This window comes from Chiloscyllium plagiosum, unplaced genomic scaffold (genome assembly GCF_037043375.1).
Source record: "Chiloscyllium plagiosum isolate Xiang-an unplaced genomic scaffold, Cpla_swu_hap1 HiC_scaffold_26, whole genome shotgun sequence".
Lineage (NCBI taxonomy): Eukaryota > Metazoa > Chordata > Chondrichthyes > Orectolobiformes > Hemiscylliidae > Chiloscyllium > Chiloscyllium plagiosum.
The window spans coordinates 24,958,276-24,976,038 of record NW_028270164.1 but is presented as its reverse complement, the minus strand read 5'-3'; the positions used below and the strand labels follow the sequence as shown (position 1 = coordinate 24,976,038).

At 38.8% G+C, this 17,763-nt stretch overlaps 1 protein-coding gene across 1 annotated transcript in view; it reads right to left on the bottom strand.

Moving 5' to 3' along the window:
- Positions 1 to 17,763, bottom strand: part of elapor1 (endosome-lysosome associated apoptosis and autophagy regulator 1) — a 132,756-nt gene that overhangs the window by 82,004 nt on the left and 32,989 nt on the right. The window contains exons 2-3 of the mRNA XM_043716712.2: positions 8,772 to 8,892; positions 54 to 240 (exon numbers count right to left, since the gene is read on the bottom strand). Coding sequence (XP_043572647.1) covers positions 54 to 240; positions 8,772 to 8,892 — 308 coding nt within the window. The remainder of the gene's footprint in view (positions 1 to 53; positions 241 to 8,771; positions 8,893 to 17,763) is intronic.

Genomic DNA, 17,763 nt, shown 5'->3' with positions numbered 1-17,763 from the left:
TCTCCCAGTAATTTGCTAAAGACTGTTGTTTGTCTATACATTAATGTACCTACATGGTGCAATTCTCAGTTGACTCGTTGTCTGAAGACTCTAGAGCTGTTCCTGTGTTGACAAATCCTGATGGTAGCTCATCCCACTCATTGAATTCAATGCCAGTGCCGAGAGAGTAAGTACCAGCAGCACATACTTTGCATGATTGGTTCTTCATGTCTAAGAACTGACCAGCTTCACAGGAAAACGCTACATAAATGTAGAAAGTCAGTATCAGAAACCTTGACAAGATGTGTGAAAGTCGTCAAAACTTGTGCAAATCTATCATGTATTCTCAAATAACTTGAGTTTATTTGTAAGAGTTTCAGCAGGCATTTCCCATTTAGTGATCGCTACTGGAGGATACTTGGATCATTCCAGATCCAACTGTGAATCAAGAAAGGTGGAGGAACTCAAGATAATTACAATAACCAGGGAAATGCCACTGAGTAGGTTGTCAAAGCTGCAGGCTCTGATGGATTTCCAGGTCTTGATGGACTTCATCCTTGAAGCTTAAAAGAAATGGTTCGTGAGACAGTTGATGCATTGATTCTGGATTAGTGGTGCTGGAAGAGCACAGCAGTTCAGGCAGCATCCAAGGAGCAGTAAAATCGACGTTTCGGGCAAAAGCCCTTCATCAGGAAGGGCTTTTGCCCAAAACGTCGATTTTACTGCTCCTCGGATGCTGCCTGAACTGTTGTGCTCTTCCAGCACCACTAATCCAGAATCTGGTTTCCAGCATCTGCAGTCATTGTTTTTACCTAGTTGATGCATTGATTCTAATTTTCCAAAATTCTCTAGATTCTGGAATTGTTCCAAAAGTTGTGAAAAGAGAAAATAGAGACAAGGGAGGGGGACAAAAAGCAGGCAGGTCAGGTTAATATCTGTCGCAGGGAAGATGTAAAAGCTGTTATTGAAGATATTAAAGTGGGGTACTACAAATAATTTGAGATAATCAGGCAGAATTTTAGTGAAAGGCATAGGAGCCTGGTGGTTAACACTGCTGCCTAATAGCACCAGGGACCCGGGTTCAATACCAGCCTCAGGCCACAGTCTGTGTGGAGTTTACACATTCTCCCCATGTCCGGGTGCTCCAGTTTCCTCCCACATTCTAATGATGTGCAGGTGAGGTGAACTGACCATGCTAAATTGCCCATAGTGTTCAGGGATATGCAAGTTAGGTTCATTAGTCAGGGGTAAATGTAAAGTAATAGGGTCTGGGTGGGTTACCCTTCAGAGGGTCGGTGTGGACTTGTTGGGCCTGTTTCCACACTGTAGTGATATATGAAAATCATGTTTAATCAACTTATTGGAGTTCTTTGGGAGAGCAACTTGTGCTGTATGAAATGGGAAAGTGGTGGATATATACTGTCCTTACATTTCCAGAAGGCACTTGACAAAGTCCAACCTCAAAGATTGCTGTGGAAAATGAAAGCCAATGGCATAGGGGCTTACACATTGACATAGACAGAGATTGGTTAACTAATAGGAAATAGAGACCAGGCACAAATTGATCATTTTCTGGTTCGCAACTTATAATGACTCGTGTGTTACAGGGATCATTGCTGGAGTCTCAAATTTTTACAATTTACGTCAAGGACTTGGAAGAAAGCATTGAATGTATGGTTGCTAAGTATTCTGGCAACACAGGTAGAAAACTAAGTTGTGAAGAGGATCTCAGGGACCTAGAAGACAACATAGATAGATTCAGTTACTGTGCAAAAATTTCAAAGATTTGGAAAATGAGTAAAAATTGGGAAAACGTGAAATTGTTCATTCTATAGTCATTGAATTATACAGCATGGAAACAGACCCTTCAGTCCGACTAATCCACACCAACCATGTTCCAAAACTAAACTAATCCCATTTGCCTACTTTTGGCCCATATCCCTCCAAACCTTTCCTATGCATGTACTTATCCAAATGCCTTGTAAATGTTGTAACTATACTTGCATCCACCACTTCCTCTGGCAGTTCATTGCAGACACCAACCACTCTCTGTGGAAAAAGGTTGCCTTCACATCCTTTTCAAAACTTCCTCCTCTCACCTTAAAAATATGTCCCCTAGTTTGAACTCCCCACCCTCGGGAAAAGACCCATGCTATTCATCTTAACTGTGCCCCTCATGATTTGATAAACCTCTACAAGATCACCCTCAACTTCCTATGCTCCTGTGAAAAAAGTCCAAGCCTACCCAGCCTTCCCCAATAACTCAAACCCACCATTCCTGGCAACATTCTGGTAAATCTTTTCTGAATCCTCTCCAATTTAATAATATCCTTCGTACTTCAGGGTGACCAGAACTGCACATTACTCCAGAGGAGGCCTCACCCACCTCAACATGACAATCCAACTCCTGTACTGAAAGGTCTGAGCAATAAGTTAAATGCCCTCTTAATCACCCTGATTACCTGTTTTCAAAGAATTATGTCTCTGAACCACTAGGTCTCTCTGTTCTACAATACTACCCAGGGTCCTATATTACTTGTATATCCTGCCCTTGTTTGTTTTACCAAAATACAATACCTAGCATTTAATCAAATTAACTCCATCTGCTACTCCTCAGCCCATTGACCCAATTGATCAAGATCATTTTGTAATCTTAGATAACCTTTTTCACTGTCCACTATACCACCAATTATGGTGTCATCCGCAGGTTTATTGTCCATGTCCCCTATATTCTCATCTAAATTGTTTATATAAATGACAACTAAAAGTGGATCCAATACCGACTCCTGTGGAACACCACTGGTCACAGGCTTCTAGACCCCCACCAGCACTCTGTCTCCCACAGTCAAGCCAAATTTGTATCCAATTAGCAAGCTCATGCTGACTCCCATGTGATCTAACTTTACTAATTAGCTTACCATGCAGAACCCTGTCAAATGCTTTACTCAAGTCCATGTAACAATATCTACTGCTCTGCTCTCACCAGTCTTCTCGGTTACTTTCTCAAATAAACTCAATCAATTTTGTGAGGCACGAGTTCCCTCACACAAAACCATGCTGACTATGCTTAATCAGTCCTGGGCTCTCCAAATGCATGTAAATCCGATCTTTCAGAATCACCCCCAACAACTTACCCATCAGCGATATCAGGTTCATAGGCCTATAGTTCCCAGGCTTCTTTTTACAGCCTTTCTTAAGTAAAGGCAAAACATTTGCCACCCTCCAATCCTCTGGCACCCCACCAGGGTTATAGATGATACAAATATTTCTGCTAGGGATCCACAATTTCTTCCCTGACTTCCCACAATATCCTAGGTAGACTTGATCAGGACCCAGAGATTTAAAAATCTTTATGTAACTCCAGCATTTCCTCTTCTGTAATGTCCACTGTTTTCAAAACATAAATATTTATTTCCCAGAGTTCTCTAGACCCTATTTCTTCCTCCACTGTAAAAAATGACACAAAATATTCAATTAAGATCACTCCCATCTCCTGAGGTTCAACACATACATGATCTCATTGATCTTTAAAGGGTCCTATTCTCTCTCTATTTGCTCTTTTTTCCCCTAATGTACTTGTCGAATTTCTTTGGATTATCTGTAACCTTATCTGCTATCTCATATCTCCTTTTTGCACCAATTGATTTCCCTCTTAAGAATACCCATCAACTGATCCATTTGATCCTAGTTGTCTTAAATCCAATGTATGATTCTTTCATATTCTCACCCTTATGAAAGCCTCTCACTTGTCAGCCAACCATTTACCTGCAAACAGTCCGCTCCAATTAACTTTTGAAAGTTTTTGTCTCATACTATTAAAATTTGCTGTCCTCCAATTAAGAACATTAACTTTTATGGAAGGCTTATCCTTTTCCATAGCTATTTTAAAATTAATAGAATTATGATCACTAATCCCAAAATGTCTCCCTACTAACACTTCAGTCACTTGCACTCCCTATTTCCCAAGAGAAGGACAAGTTTTGCTCCTTCTCTAGTAGATACCTTTACATATTGATAAGGGAAGTTTTCTTGAACACATTTAACAAATACCTTACCATCCAAACTTTATACACTCTGGCAATCCCAGTTAACGTTTAGAATATTAAAATCATTTACTATTATAATCCTACTATTGTTACAAAATTCTGAGATCTCTCTACATATTTGTTTCTCAAATTCGTTCTGACTATTGGACGGCCTATAGTACAATCCCATCAAGATGATCATCCATTCTTATTTCTAATTTTTAGCCATATAGTTTCACTAGACAATCCCTCAGAAATATCCTCTCTAATTACAGCAATAATGCTTTCCTTAATCAAAAATGCCATCTCCCCACCATTTTTTCTATCCTTTCTATAGCATCTAAAACCCAGAACATTGAGCTGTCAGTCCCTCTTTCAGCTAAGTTTCTGTCATAGTTATGACATCCCAGTCCCATGTTCCAAAACATGCTGAATTCATCAGCCTTACCTGTGAGATCCGTAGCAGTGAAATAAATGTAGTTTAATTCTTCAGATTTACCTTATTCTCTAACTTGCTCTTGTCAGTCTTTTCTAATTAACTTGCCTCTTTTCTGATTCAGAAACACCTTATCTGTCTTTCTATTTTTACTGCTACTAAGGAATCCTACAACTCCCAACATTGGTTCCAAAATAGAACTAGCAAATCTCCCTGCCAAGATATTGGTCCTTTTCCAGTTCAGGTGAAAACTATCCCTTTTGAACAGGTCTTTTTTTGCCTCAGAAGAAATCCCAATGATCCAAAAATCTGAATCCTTGCATAATGCACCATTGCCTCAGCCACTGATTTACCCACCCTATTTTTTTTATTCCTACTTTCATTGGGAATGAAGTCCTTTTAAATGATAGATATAACAAAGACAAACTCTACAAATTTTTCTGTAACCCACACCGACATGAATGATCACTCATGAAAATTCTATCTTCTTTGTGAGGCTATCATTTCTCTTTTGACAATCCGATTCTGCTTTATCTCAAACGCTTTCTCTCTTGGTGTCGGTTACAGAAAAACTTGTAGAGTTTGTCTTTGTTGTATCTATCATGTTAAATGAAGCGTTTTAATCTTCTATCTAGCCTCTTATATTCACTCTGCAAATCCTTAGCCCTTAGACTGTCCCTACTCTAAGTCTGCTGCATCTCCATTTCTGCCTCATCTGGTCTGACTTTGAGGAGTCCCAACAAACTCTAATTTAGGTATTAATGCACAAAATAAGGATCTGCACAGCACCCTGGTGCAATTTTTCCATTCTTCTCTTCGCATCTCGATAACATGTGATATGTTGGTACCAGAGTTACACCATCCTATCATGAATGTATGCATTCCAATTATACTAATGCTAACAGCTATGGAAAGTAACCATTTTGTTGCCTGGAGGTTGTCACATTTAAATCACCAAATATTTCAAGGTTGACACATTCAACTTTGCATGAGAACAAGGGTGGGGCCCTGTTATGAGACTTCAATAGATTACTCAGATCAGTTCAAGGGTCAGTGAACAGCAATTAGTCAGAGATTTAGTACGGAGCAAAGGAAAACGAGTTGGCTAATTCCATACAGCTGAAATGCTGTTGTTAGCTCTGAGGGGTTTGGGGCTCATGAAGGGAACCTCGGAGTGGTTTGATATTTCATGCATTTGGAGCTTTGGGAAGCCCTGAGGCACTTATCCACCCAAGGGAGCTGTAAGGAAACACTCTGCAACAGAAGGAAAACCTGCAAGCAATGATTATCTGTTCATAAAGCTAGTAGTTACCACAGGGATTGCCTATGAGTGGTGGGGCTCTCTTCAGAATGAATAGAGAGCTGGAATTGTGTTGGGGATGACATGCTGGAGGGCAGCCTGATCTAGTAGAACACAGACTCAGGAGATGGGACTGAGGAACTGGGAAGTGATTAGTCATTGAGTCTGTCCGAGTTTGAGCAGCATTTGAGAGAAATCAGAATTGGATTGTCAAAAGAGAAATGATAGCCTCGCAAGGAAGATAGAATTTTCATGCGTGATCATTCATGTCTGTATGGGTTACAGAAAAACTTGTAGAGTTTGTCTTTGTTGTATCTATCATTTTCCATCCAGCTTGTCATATGTTCTACTATACTTTTCCTGCTCATATTTATCACATTTGTTGCCTAGGGAGAAGCAATGGTCCAGTGGTATTATCTAGAGACACAGATAATGTTCTGGGGAGCCAGGCTCAAATCCCACCACAGTAGATGGTGAAATTTTAATTCAATGAAAATCTGAAATTAAGAATCCAGAAAAATTAAGAATCAGAAAAACGGATTTCCTAATGTCCTTTAGAGAAGGAAACTACCATATATACCTGATCTGGCCTATGTGTAATTCCAGATCCACAACAATGTGGTTGACTCTTAACTGCTGGCCAAGCCAGTGACACCTTTATCCCATGAGAGAATCAAAAAGTTCATTCTCAATGTATAAACTATATTACTGATTGTTCCCTTTGCTGACATTTGCATAGTAAAAACTTCTTCAGTTGTTCAAAAATTGAAACATCTTGTGATTTGATTCTCCTAGTAAATAGCTGAGATTTTGAATGTTATTTATGTTAAGAAAAGTGTTAGTGGTTCCTGTTGAGCATAAATAATTTGAAGGTCTCCTTCAGGACTGTATTCAAATTTGGAGGTCTGGCCTGAGATGGTAACAACTTTCTAAAATCATCTGTCTAGTGAAATAAACTGTCAATTCATTTTGCCAAGTAATTTCACAATTATATCAGGTCACCAGAATCGCAAACATAAGTTGGAGTCTTTTGAGTTAGGCAGATATTATACACACCAGCTGCAAAGCACTGAAACACCTGAACTGACTATGGTTGAAACATCGATTCTCCTGCTCCTCGGATGCTGCCTGAGTGGCTGTGCTTTTCCAGAATCACAGTCTTTGTCACTGGCTTGTGTGCCCATCAAGCAACTAAGTAGACAACAGTGGTCCATTCTCGTTACTAAGGACCTCAGGATAAGATATTTTAGCCTTTGCTCAGCAATGCCATAGAGGAGGCCATGACTGCTGCCAATACAGTATCAACCAGACTCGCAGAATGAGACAGAGTTAAATGTGGTTGGTTTGCATTTGTTTCCCATCCTTGATTGCCCTCAAACTGAGTGGATTACCAGGCTTATCCAGAGGGCAACCATATTGTTGAGAATCTGGAGTCAAACATAGGTCATACCTGGTAAGCATGGCAGAAGTTCTTCACCAAAGGATGTTAGTGAACCAGACAGGCTTTTTACAGCAATTGATGATATTTTCATGGTCACTGTTCTGAGACTAGCTTCCAATTCTAGAATTAGTTACTAATAGCTGCACTGATGAGATTGGAAATCATATCCCCAGAAAATTATTTCAGGACTTTGGATTTCTTGTTCAGTGATATGACTATTAGGTACCATCTCCTCTCGTATGACATTTTATAAAGTTGCACAGTTGAAAACTGACTTTTAAAACTTGTTTCAGTGAATACTGTCTTATTTTAGAAATGTTACTACATTGGAATGCCAGTTTGTTTTAATTCAGAATTCATCTGAATGTGCTGACTTATATTTTTGAATGTTAAGATGACAGGGCAGTCCATTGTAAGGTTTTTTCCAGTCTGTTATTAAAATATATATATTCAAAATAAAGTTGGATTTAATAAGACCAGATAGATATCAAATACTTTAAATTATAGACGATTATATTTGTCTTTTTTTTTACTCCATTAAAGAGATCAAACTCAAAACTTTGTCATTTGTTAGTTCAGATACTTTAAACTTACGTACAAATTACCAAGCCAGAATTTGTTGCCAATCATGAAATGACCTTGTACTAAGTGTCTTGCTAGGTCATTTTAGAGAACAATTAAATAACAAATAAATTGTTGCGGATCTGAACTCACATGTAAGGAGGTCAGGTTTCCTACTGTAAAGGACAATAGTGAATTAGATGGGTCTTTTTTCACCACAATCAATGATGGTTTTATTGCCACCATTCCTGATTGACAGCTTTTCATTTCAGCTGCTGTGGTCAGATTTGAACCCTTGTCCTTGGGCTGTTATCTTGGACCTCTAGATAATAAACCCAGTCATATTACTACAATGCCCCTTTCAGCCCCGAATGCAAATAATAAAATACCAATGAATAGAAGTATTGCCACTTTAACACTTTTCAAATCCAGTCATGCCACTGCGAGGCTACGGTAAAAATGTGAAAGGTTTCTGTACTTCGAAAGTGAAATCCTATGTTAATTATCCTAAAGCTTGCAGAGATCTTCTTTGTGTGAGTAATTCGAATGTACCACAATCCAGGTCTCCATCAAGCTGCTGGAAGTTGAAATATACTTTTTGATCATGATTTGATTATTATTCTAAAGCTTCCATTACATCACTGTCCAATACCTTAAAACTCAGATATGTGGACATCTTCCTCATGTGAAAATTGCAATATCCAAATGGAGATGAGTAAAAAGGAACATAGCATTGGTTCAGCTAGCATCCTAATCAACCTCATTAATTATATTTATCAAATGTTAGTAATATTTCTCACATATTTGGCAATTTATACAATCTTCTATTTGAGTATTAGACATACCAACATATTTGATGCAACAAATAACAAAATGCAAAATTGTTCCATCATATTAGTTTTTTTTGTATGCAAAACACCAAACTCTGGATTAGAACTAAATTATGGAAAATACCACATATGCCTCTGGGTATTTTTCTTAAATACACAAATAATCAAACTACAATTTGAATTTTAGCAAGTAGCTTACAGCATTCTGTGCCTTTGACTGGGTCTGGCAGTCCTGTGCAGGTCCCTGGAGTGTGAGGCACAGCTACTCTCCACCTGGAGCCGACACTGTCACACTCTGTGTATTCATAGTAGTAATCTGACTGAAAAACATGAGAAACATTCCACATTAAAACACAGTCCATAAAAATACCTATACAGGTAAAAATGCTCAAGCCACATACAGATTAATATGCAATAAACACTTAAACAATGACTTTGTGGGTGGCATTCAAATCAAAAATGTCTAAATGCTAGAAATATGATAAGCAAATCGAATGCAAAGTTATATGAAACGCATTAAGAATATGAGGTGAAGTAATTCTGAAGTAGCAAAAAAAACAATTTTTCATTTTGTAAACATAAGGCAATTACTTTGGTTCACCACCAATTTCACAATGTATCAATTCTCTTCTTAATTCAATGTTAGATTATGTCTCGAAGTTGGAATGTTTAAACATACTTAACCATTCAACTGAGAAAGATTGCCCAATTTATCAATAAGTTTTGAAAAATAGGAATACAAATTGTTAAGAAGTACTGCTTGTCAGAGTGTATTGTTGACCAGTTGAGGTAATCAGTAGCTGATTTACAACCATTACAAGAGTGGAAAAGTTGGGTTAGATGTTTAAGGTGTGCACTGCACTTCTCCTGTTTCTGTTTTATGAAGTCTAGCCATTGGCAATGCACTGGCTTCAAAATCCAGTACAAGACTTATGCAAAAAATCTATGATACTCTTCCATGCAGGACTGATGGAGCGCTACATCATGAGAAAGTACTGGGCAACATCTTATCGGGGACTGAGAGACATGAGTTATGGCAGGATTTGTGGCAGAATCGATGAGAGATACGGTGAAGCTTATCTCACTGCACCTTTTATGCATCTGCTGAGCAGCGCAGTGAATTCCTTGTGAGGCAGAAGTGAGCTGCCAATTAAAGCTGATTATTGGTGGTTAAATGCCTTGTTAGTGATCCATTTCACTTCAGTAACTTCCGTCTTTCTATCTTAACAAATGCACCAAGCATGATCGATATCAAGAAATCTCAGTGTGGAAAATAAATGCAGATACCTGATGAATTCAGCTCGCCATTTGGTCCAAATGACCTCCATGTTGGACACTGGGTACCAACATCTCAGGGCACATTCAATAGGCACTAAGTGCGCACAAATCACATTGATGAATGTTAGCATCCAAAATATGCCAGTCTTTAAGAACCCTCATGGCACATCACTGTTCACTTACAGTGCCTGTCTATATTCCAATGTTGCATCTTGGGCTCCTTTTTTTTTATTCCTTCAGGGAAGCTCTAGACTGACAGTGCTTGTGTGGGTACACAACAGACACCAGTCTTATAGTGGAAATCTGCTGAGTGCTGAGTTGTTCTGGGATGGTGCATGGTAAGATCGGGATAGAATCAAAAGTGTAGGAAGCCATGGGTGGGGTAGGCAGTGAGTGAGGCAAGTTTGGTAAGATACTGTGAGAAATTTCACTAGGCCTCGCAGCAAGATTCCCTCCAAAAAACTCTCACACAACTCACACTTTGACAGAAAGGAAGAAAGAATCATCCTACTGTCCTTTCATGTACCTGTTCCTGTGGGTATAAAACTTGGTTTCAGTATTTGAAGGTAAGCAGTGGTTTCTCAACTGTCACAAGCCATGGATTAGCTGGTCTTCGATCATATTTGCCATTTGGGATTCTAACTGCTGTTCACAATAGCTGTCAACCATGGGTTTGAAGCACAAGATAATGGGTTTAAGCCCTTTCCACAACTACACCATAAAAATCAAGATCGACCTCCCAATGATAAGGTTCTACATTATCAAAGATACTGTCTCTCAAAGGAGACATTATACTGGGAGCCACATTTTAGGTAAATATAAATGATCCCACGGATCATTGGCCAGTATTTATCCTTGAATCAACAAATAAAAGCTGCTTATTTGGTCAGTCAGATTTCAGCAATGCTGTTGGCAGTGTTGTCTGCAAATTAGCTTCTGTCTTTATTTCTTTTAGTTTGCACAAATTGAACTTTTAGTATTCAAATCCTTAGGAGAAAGTGAGGACTGCAGATGCTGGCGATCAGAGCTGAAAAATGTGTTGCTGGAAAAGCGCAGCAGGTCAGGCAGCATCCAAGGAGCAGGAGAATCGACGTTTTGGGCATAAGCCCTTCTTCAGGAATCAGGAATTTAGATTCCTGAAGAAGGGCTTATGCCCGAAACGTCGATTCTCCTGTTCCTTGGATGCTGCCTGACCTGCTGCGCTTTTCCAGCAACACATTTTTCAGCAGTATTCAAATCCTTTACAAAATTGGGGACTGCATGAGGCCCACTGCAGAAATGGCTAAGCATGGGGACCAGAAGCCCTAGAACCCTTACTGTTTGATTTGTCACTTCTGTTAGTAGTTACAATGCAATAGTTTGTAAGAACCTATTTCTGTCTTAAATTGATTTGGCACATAATGACGCACTTGGCCTCCACAGCCTTCTACAGCAATGCATTCCACAGACTCACCACCTTCTGGTTAAAGAAATTCCTTTTCATCTCAGTTATAAAGGGTCAACCCTTCACTCTGAGGTTGTGTCCTTGGATCTTTGTCTCTCCTACATCTTCTCCACATCCATTCTATCCAGGCCTCTCATTACTCTGTCAGCTTCAGTAAGATCTCCCCTCATCCTTCTAAATTCCATTGAGTATTGACGCAGAGTCCTCAACTGCTCCTCGTGATGACGAGCTCTTCATCCTGGCATCATTCTTATAAACCTACTCTGGACCCTCTCCAACACTCACATCCTCAATTAGATAGGGGACCCAAAACTGCTCACAATATTACAAGTACTGCTCACAATATTCCAAAAAGTTCAACACATAGTACCACATATTCAGGTTGTATTGTAATTATGTGGCATTGTTTTACCAATTGGTCAGCAAATTTAGTTGTGTCTAAATTTATTTTGTCATCTGGCGTAAATCTGCCAGTTTTTAGACATAGTCAAATGTGGACAGAGATCATGCTCCTGCGCTTCAACAACTCCTGTTTCAAATATTTATTTTTGAACTTACATTCACCCTCAGCTAATTTCCATTCAAATGAAATGACAGCTGCTACCAGTGTTATCAATCTATCTTCAAACAAACAAGAAATTTATTCAACATTTGTAATAATTTATCAAAGATATCCTGATGTTATTAATTCCGTACTTTATAAGTTATGCTGGAGATACATAGATTCATGGTCTGGGTGCTGATCTGACATCATGGATTTCTATTCTTTACATATCCTAGCAGCTCTTCCATGACGGGGACACCAAGATAAGATTGAAGCATTTGTTATTATCTTCAGCCAGAAATGCCAAAGGTGTGATCCAGTGTGCCTCCTCCTTAAGTCCCCAGCATCAAAGATGCCGATCTTCAATGAATTTGATTCAGTCCACATAACATTGAGAAACAACTTAAGGTGTTGGATACAGCAAATGTCATAAACCTTGACAATATTCCAGCAACAGTACTGAGGAGGTCTTGTGCCACATTTGGCAGCATTCCAACTCCAGGGTACAGCTCAGGTTTCAAGTCCTTCTATGATGTCCACAGACAGTGCGTCATTATGTTGCCAAATCAATTTGTTAGCAATTTTTAAATCCTTCTGCTATGCTTATGACAGGTGATAAGAGCAGGAGAGTTTCCTGGTCAGTCAGAACCACGGTAGTAGTTACAGTGCACCAGTCTCCCCATGTTAAAAGTGTCAACACTACCTCCACTTGCCACAACCAAGTGTAATTCTTGCTCCAAGAAATTTTCACAGGAATGACACATGATCCCCGGAATACCCTCCCCACCAATGCCACCATACCACCACACCAACACCATCCCCCGCACCCCCCCACCCCCACAACCAACACCACCACCTCCCCCTGCTAGCACCGCTTCCCCCAATCAAACTGTGGTAATGCAGCTACAACCATTACATATAATGTGGAAAATTGACTAGGTATGTCCTATCTGCAAAAAAAACTGGACAAATATTCCTGCCCTGTCAGTCATCAACATAGTGATGGAAAGTGTCATCATCATCGCAATCAAGCAACATTTATAGAAATATAATCTATTCACCTCAGTTTGGATTTTGCAAGGGTCACTCACATTATTTCAATCTTCTTCCAAACAGTTAGAAAAGAAGTACACTCAAGAGGTCACCTAAGAGGTCACTGACATCAAGGCATTATTTGACCAAGTGTAGCATCAATTGCCATTCCTCAGATTGTCAAGCAGTCACTGTCCATATGCAGGAAGACATTAAGGCTTGAGCTGAAGAGTGACAAATAAATTTCATGTTACACACAAGAGCCAGGCAACAACATTCCTGACGAAGAAATTATGCCCAAAAATGTGACTCTCCTGCTCCTCGGATGCTGCCTGAGTTGCTGTGCTTTTCTAGCACCGCATTTTCGACTTTGATCTCCAGCATCTGCAGTCTTCACTTTCTCCCAAAAACCAATTCCAATCAGGGAGAGTCAAACCATCATCTCTTGACATTCAATGGCAGTACCATTGTGGAATCTATAACTATAAAGTTCCAGGGTGGGCAGGATTACCATTAACCAGAAACTGAATTGGACCAGCCATATAAATATTATATGAGACTACAAGAGCAGGTCAGATGCTGGGAATTCTGAGGGTATATCTCACCTCCTAAAACCTTTCCACCATTTTAAGGATAAAAATAAAGTGCAAAACATACTCCACTCACCTGAATGTATGCATCTTTAACAAGACTCAAGAAGCTTTACACCAGTATCAAGCAGTCCACTTGATAGATCCAAATCTATCCATATAATTCTTCAGGCAGCATCTTACTTGTTAAGCAGTAACTGAACACAGGTAAATGTGACAATTACATAGCTGTTTCTGGACCGTAACTATAGCTGCCTTGTAGTGGATTCAACTATCTTTAAAGCTTATGGATAGGACTGTAGTTAAAACATGGAGTGCAACTTGTTATGATTTCCTCAAATGTGCACACCCAGACATAACTAAGCAGAGAGGTCCAGCCCACCTAAATTTCATCTTTAAGCAAGTTCATAGAACATGCTTCCAAAACAATTTTAAGAATTTGAACTTCAATATCTAGCTTTATATTAAGGAAATTTACGTAGAATCTTTAAGGAGATCTGCACAGAATATTCAATTTTGCATTTACAATGATATGACCTGCTATATATGGGAGTGCAGTTAAGGCCTCTATTTGTGCAACTGTGCTGGAACTAAGCTTTCTCCAAACAGGCACAAGAAGGGAAACTCAGTGCAGAAAAAAAATTCAGTTCAGGGGCATACCAATTTTGTGAGATGGAGCACGTTTGATTACATTGCTTTTAAAACTAGCAGAAAATGATCTTTGTTGGAATGAAGTTGTGCTTGAAATTCCTTGGTCAATTCTATTGTTTGGCTGATTTTAGGTGAAATGCACCTTCGCAATAGTCCACTCCAACATTTGCCACATTAACATTTACTTTGAAGGTAAAATGTGATAACTTCCTTTAAAAATCATTTTTATTATATTCTATAACTGAATAAACTATTCAGTAAGTCCATAAAAATAGGAATGAGTAGACTTTTCAGCCCCTTGGGCATGCTCCACCATTCAACTGACTATTCTGATGTTCCTCACATCTACTTTCCTGCAGTTTCCCCATTACCCTTGATCGCCCTACTAATCAAGAATCTATCTCAGCCTTAAAATATACACAAGACCCTGCCCCCACAGCTGTCTGTGGCAAGGAGTTCCAAAAACTATAACCGAAAAAGCAATTTCTCCTCATCTCAGTCTTAAATTGGTACCCTTTATTCTGAGACTATGCCTTCTGGTCCTAGACTCTCCCATGAGGGAAAAAAATCCTACTTTATTCCTACATAAATAAAATCCTGAGAAGGAATAAGAATTGCAACGTACAAATTGTATCCGATATGCGAAGATCAACTCCATAAATTGGACAAGACTTTGTTTCATTTATGCTCAGTGCACCCTGAACAAAAGTGTAGCTTATTGTTGTTTGCTAGCCTGGAAATGTAATTTAGGTTACATACTCTGGACAAATTAACCTCTTTGCAAAAGAAGTCATTTGTCAAATATCTATCAAGAGGTGGAGTAATTGAACAACACCTGCTTTATTAACTCACATATATATGTACTAGTTTTGTCAAGTAAAGCTTGCATCTATATTGAGGTTGCAAATTATGAAGTAATTTTCCGGAAATGGAGAAATGCATCATGCTTGGAATATGAGTATAGTCTATTTGTTCAACAATTGAGTACTGTTTTCCCCTTAACTATTATCAGTTCCTTTTTTTAATATTCCTTTAATGTTTTGTAAGCATGAAATGCAATAGGTTTAACTATGCAAAGCAAATTGGGTTAATAATCTGTTCACAACAATGCTATATCGTAGTTTTAAGTCCTTTTCTTTACAAGTATCAAAATGACGGTTTATAACATACTAACTGTAAAACTGTATTCTGTACAAATTTCAATATTAAATGATAGCATTTCCTTATTGTCATTATGAATGGTGGTAGGAATGAAATGAATTTCTAAATCTGTTATAGAAAATGGCTTGTATGATATACAAGAGGTTAGAAGTGTCAATATAGAATTAACTTCACCACACAACAATTCAATTTTACCCTGACAGAACAATGATCACAAATGGATATTTTACTAATTTTTTGCTCCTAATGCAAAGCATCTCCTGCCAGGAAGCATTTCAGGAATTAAGGGAGATCACTCCCACAACATACTTTCCATGAAAATTATTAATAAGAAAGTTGTAGGAGTGGTGCAAATTTGTAGAACTGGTCCAAATTCAAATGACAATGCCAAGTCCATATTGGAATCCAGGAAATGCTAGGGTAAAACATAGAGAAGGACTGTTCAGACTGGGTTTGACATTTTATTATTTGTCCATTGAACCATCTTGAGCACTTCAGAAATTTCAACACAGTTTTTTTTAGTGGTTTGAGAAAGTTTATCCTTCTAGCCAGACAGTATAAATCAGATGTTTTTAGATTAACTACAGGCCCTTCAGCCCAACAAGTCCACACCGACCCTCCAAAGAGTAACCCACCCAGTCCCACTTCCCTCTGACTAATGCACCTAACACTATGGGCAATTTAGCATGGCCAATTCACCTGACCTGCACATCTTTGGACTGTGGGAGGAAACCGGAGCACCCGGAGGAAACCCACGCAGACACTGGGAGAACGTGCAAACTCCACACAGACAGTTGCCCAAGGTTGGAATCAAACCTGGGACCCTGGTGCTGTGAGGCAGCAGTGATAACCACTGAGCCACCGTTACTAGCTACAAAGTAGATTCTGCAGCAAAACTGCAGCCCATCTACCTTACATTGGGCACAGTTTTTGAAGTCTATTAGCATAGTTATTAGGGAAAAAAATCCATTTTATCAAACCTGCCAGATCTTCAGCTAATCATTTTAACCTAAGCGAATCATATATTTAATTCTACTCTATTATGTCTTGAAGAAAAACATGCATAATCTCAAATCGTGGAGCTGAACAACTACAAATGAAAATTCTACACAAAGGAATATTTATGATCTTTACATTGTGATGTGAACTCAGCCAGATGCTAATGTTACAACACATAAAGCCTTTTAAAACCCAGCAGTATGTGTTTACTTCCTCAGAGATAGTCAATTATCTACACTGGGCCACCCTTTTGAATATCTGCTATCATTTCAGATAATGTCTTCATTTCACATTAGGGAAAATGCACTAGCAGCTGGTAAAATAGAAGATTTTACTCATCATTCTCATCTGCAAGATTTACTGATAAGTGCATAAAAGCAACAAATGAAATATTCAGGAATCTGGACATTATCTGAGAAATGCAATATGTTATTTAATAATTTAATTCAAAGTTCTATATCAGCCAGTGAATGTTACCTTGATACACATAGCTATGACCTTTGAATGACTAAACATTTACCCATCATGTATATGAGGATAAAAATTGTGATTATCTTTATTTAATGGCATACATATTCAGAAAGTTCTGCTTTGCATAATGCTATAACTGATAATAAATCAAAAGGATATCTTCAAACTTTTAGTTAATTTGACTTGATATCTCTCCTCTTATCATCATTAATGTCATGAAAATGCACTCTGAAAGTACACTGTTGAACCCTCATTAATTCTCTGAACCTTCTCAAACAGTATTATAAAACTATCCAAAGATGATACATTGGACCTGTAAGAAATTATGGTTATTCTTATTGAGAAGCAAACATTTTATACAATATTAATACTTCTACGATACGTACATTGATGCTTTAATTCACAATATTGCTAGAACACCGACCCTCCAAAGAGTAACCCACCCAGTCCCACTTCCCTCTGACTAATGCACCTAACACTATGGGCAATTTAGCATGGCCAATTCACCTGACCTGCACATCTTTGGACTGTGGGAGGAAACCGGAGCACCCGGAGGAAACCCACACAATATTGATCCAAATAAAACTCTTCAGGCAAAATTTAGTGAAATCAAATTTCTCATAACATGCTGATTTTGGCAGGGAGGCTGCTTTGATGTCAGGGAAAGGATCAATTTGGGACAGGAGCAGGCCAGGCATTCCCTTCTCAACAAAGCAGACATCACTATGACTATTAACCTCACCACTGCATTGCTATCATGCTGCAGGTCTTTCTGCTGATCACAGAGTTTGGATGAGTGAGATGATGACCAGCACCTTTGAATAAAAAGGGACTTTATTTAAAAAATAAGGGCAGTGAGAATCTTATCTGATCTGGCCTACATGTGACTCCAGACCCACACCAATTGATTGATTCTTAACACATCACCTGACAATTAGGGATGGGCAATAAATGCTGGCCAAGCCATTGAGTTCACCCCATGAGTGAACTCAATGAAACCAACAAGCACTCTTGGAAGATG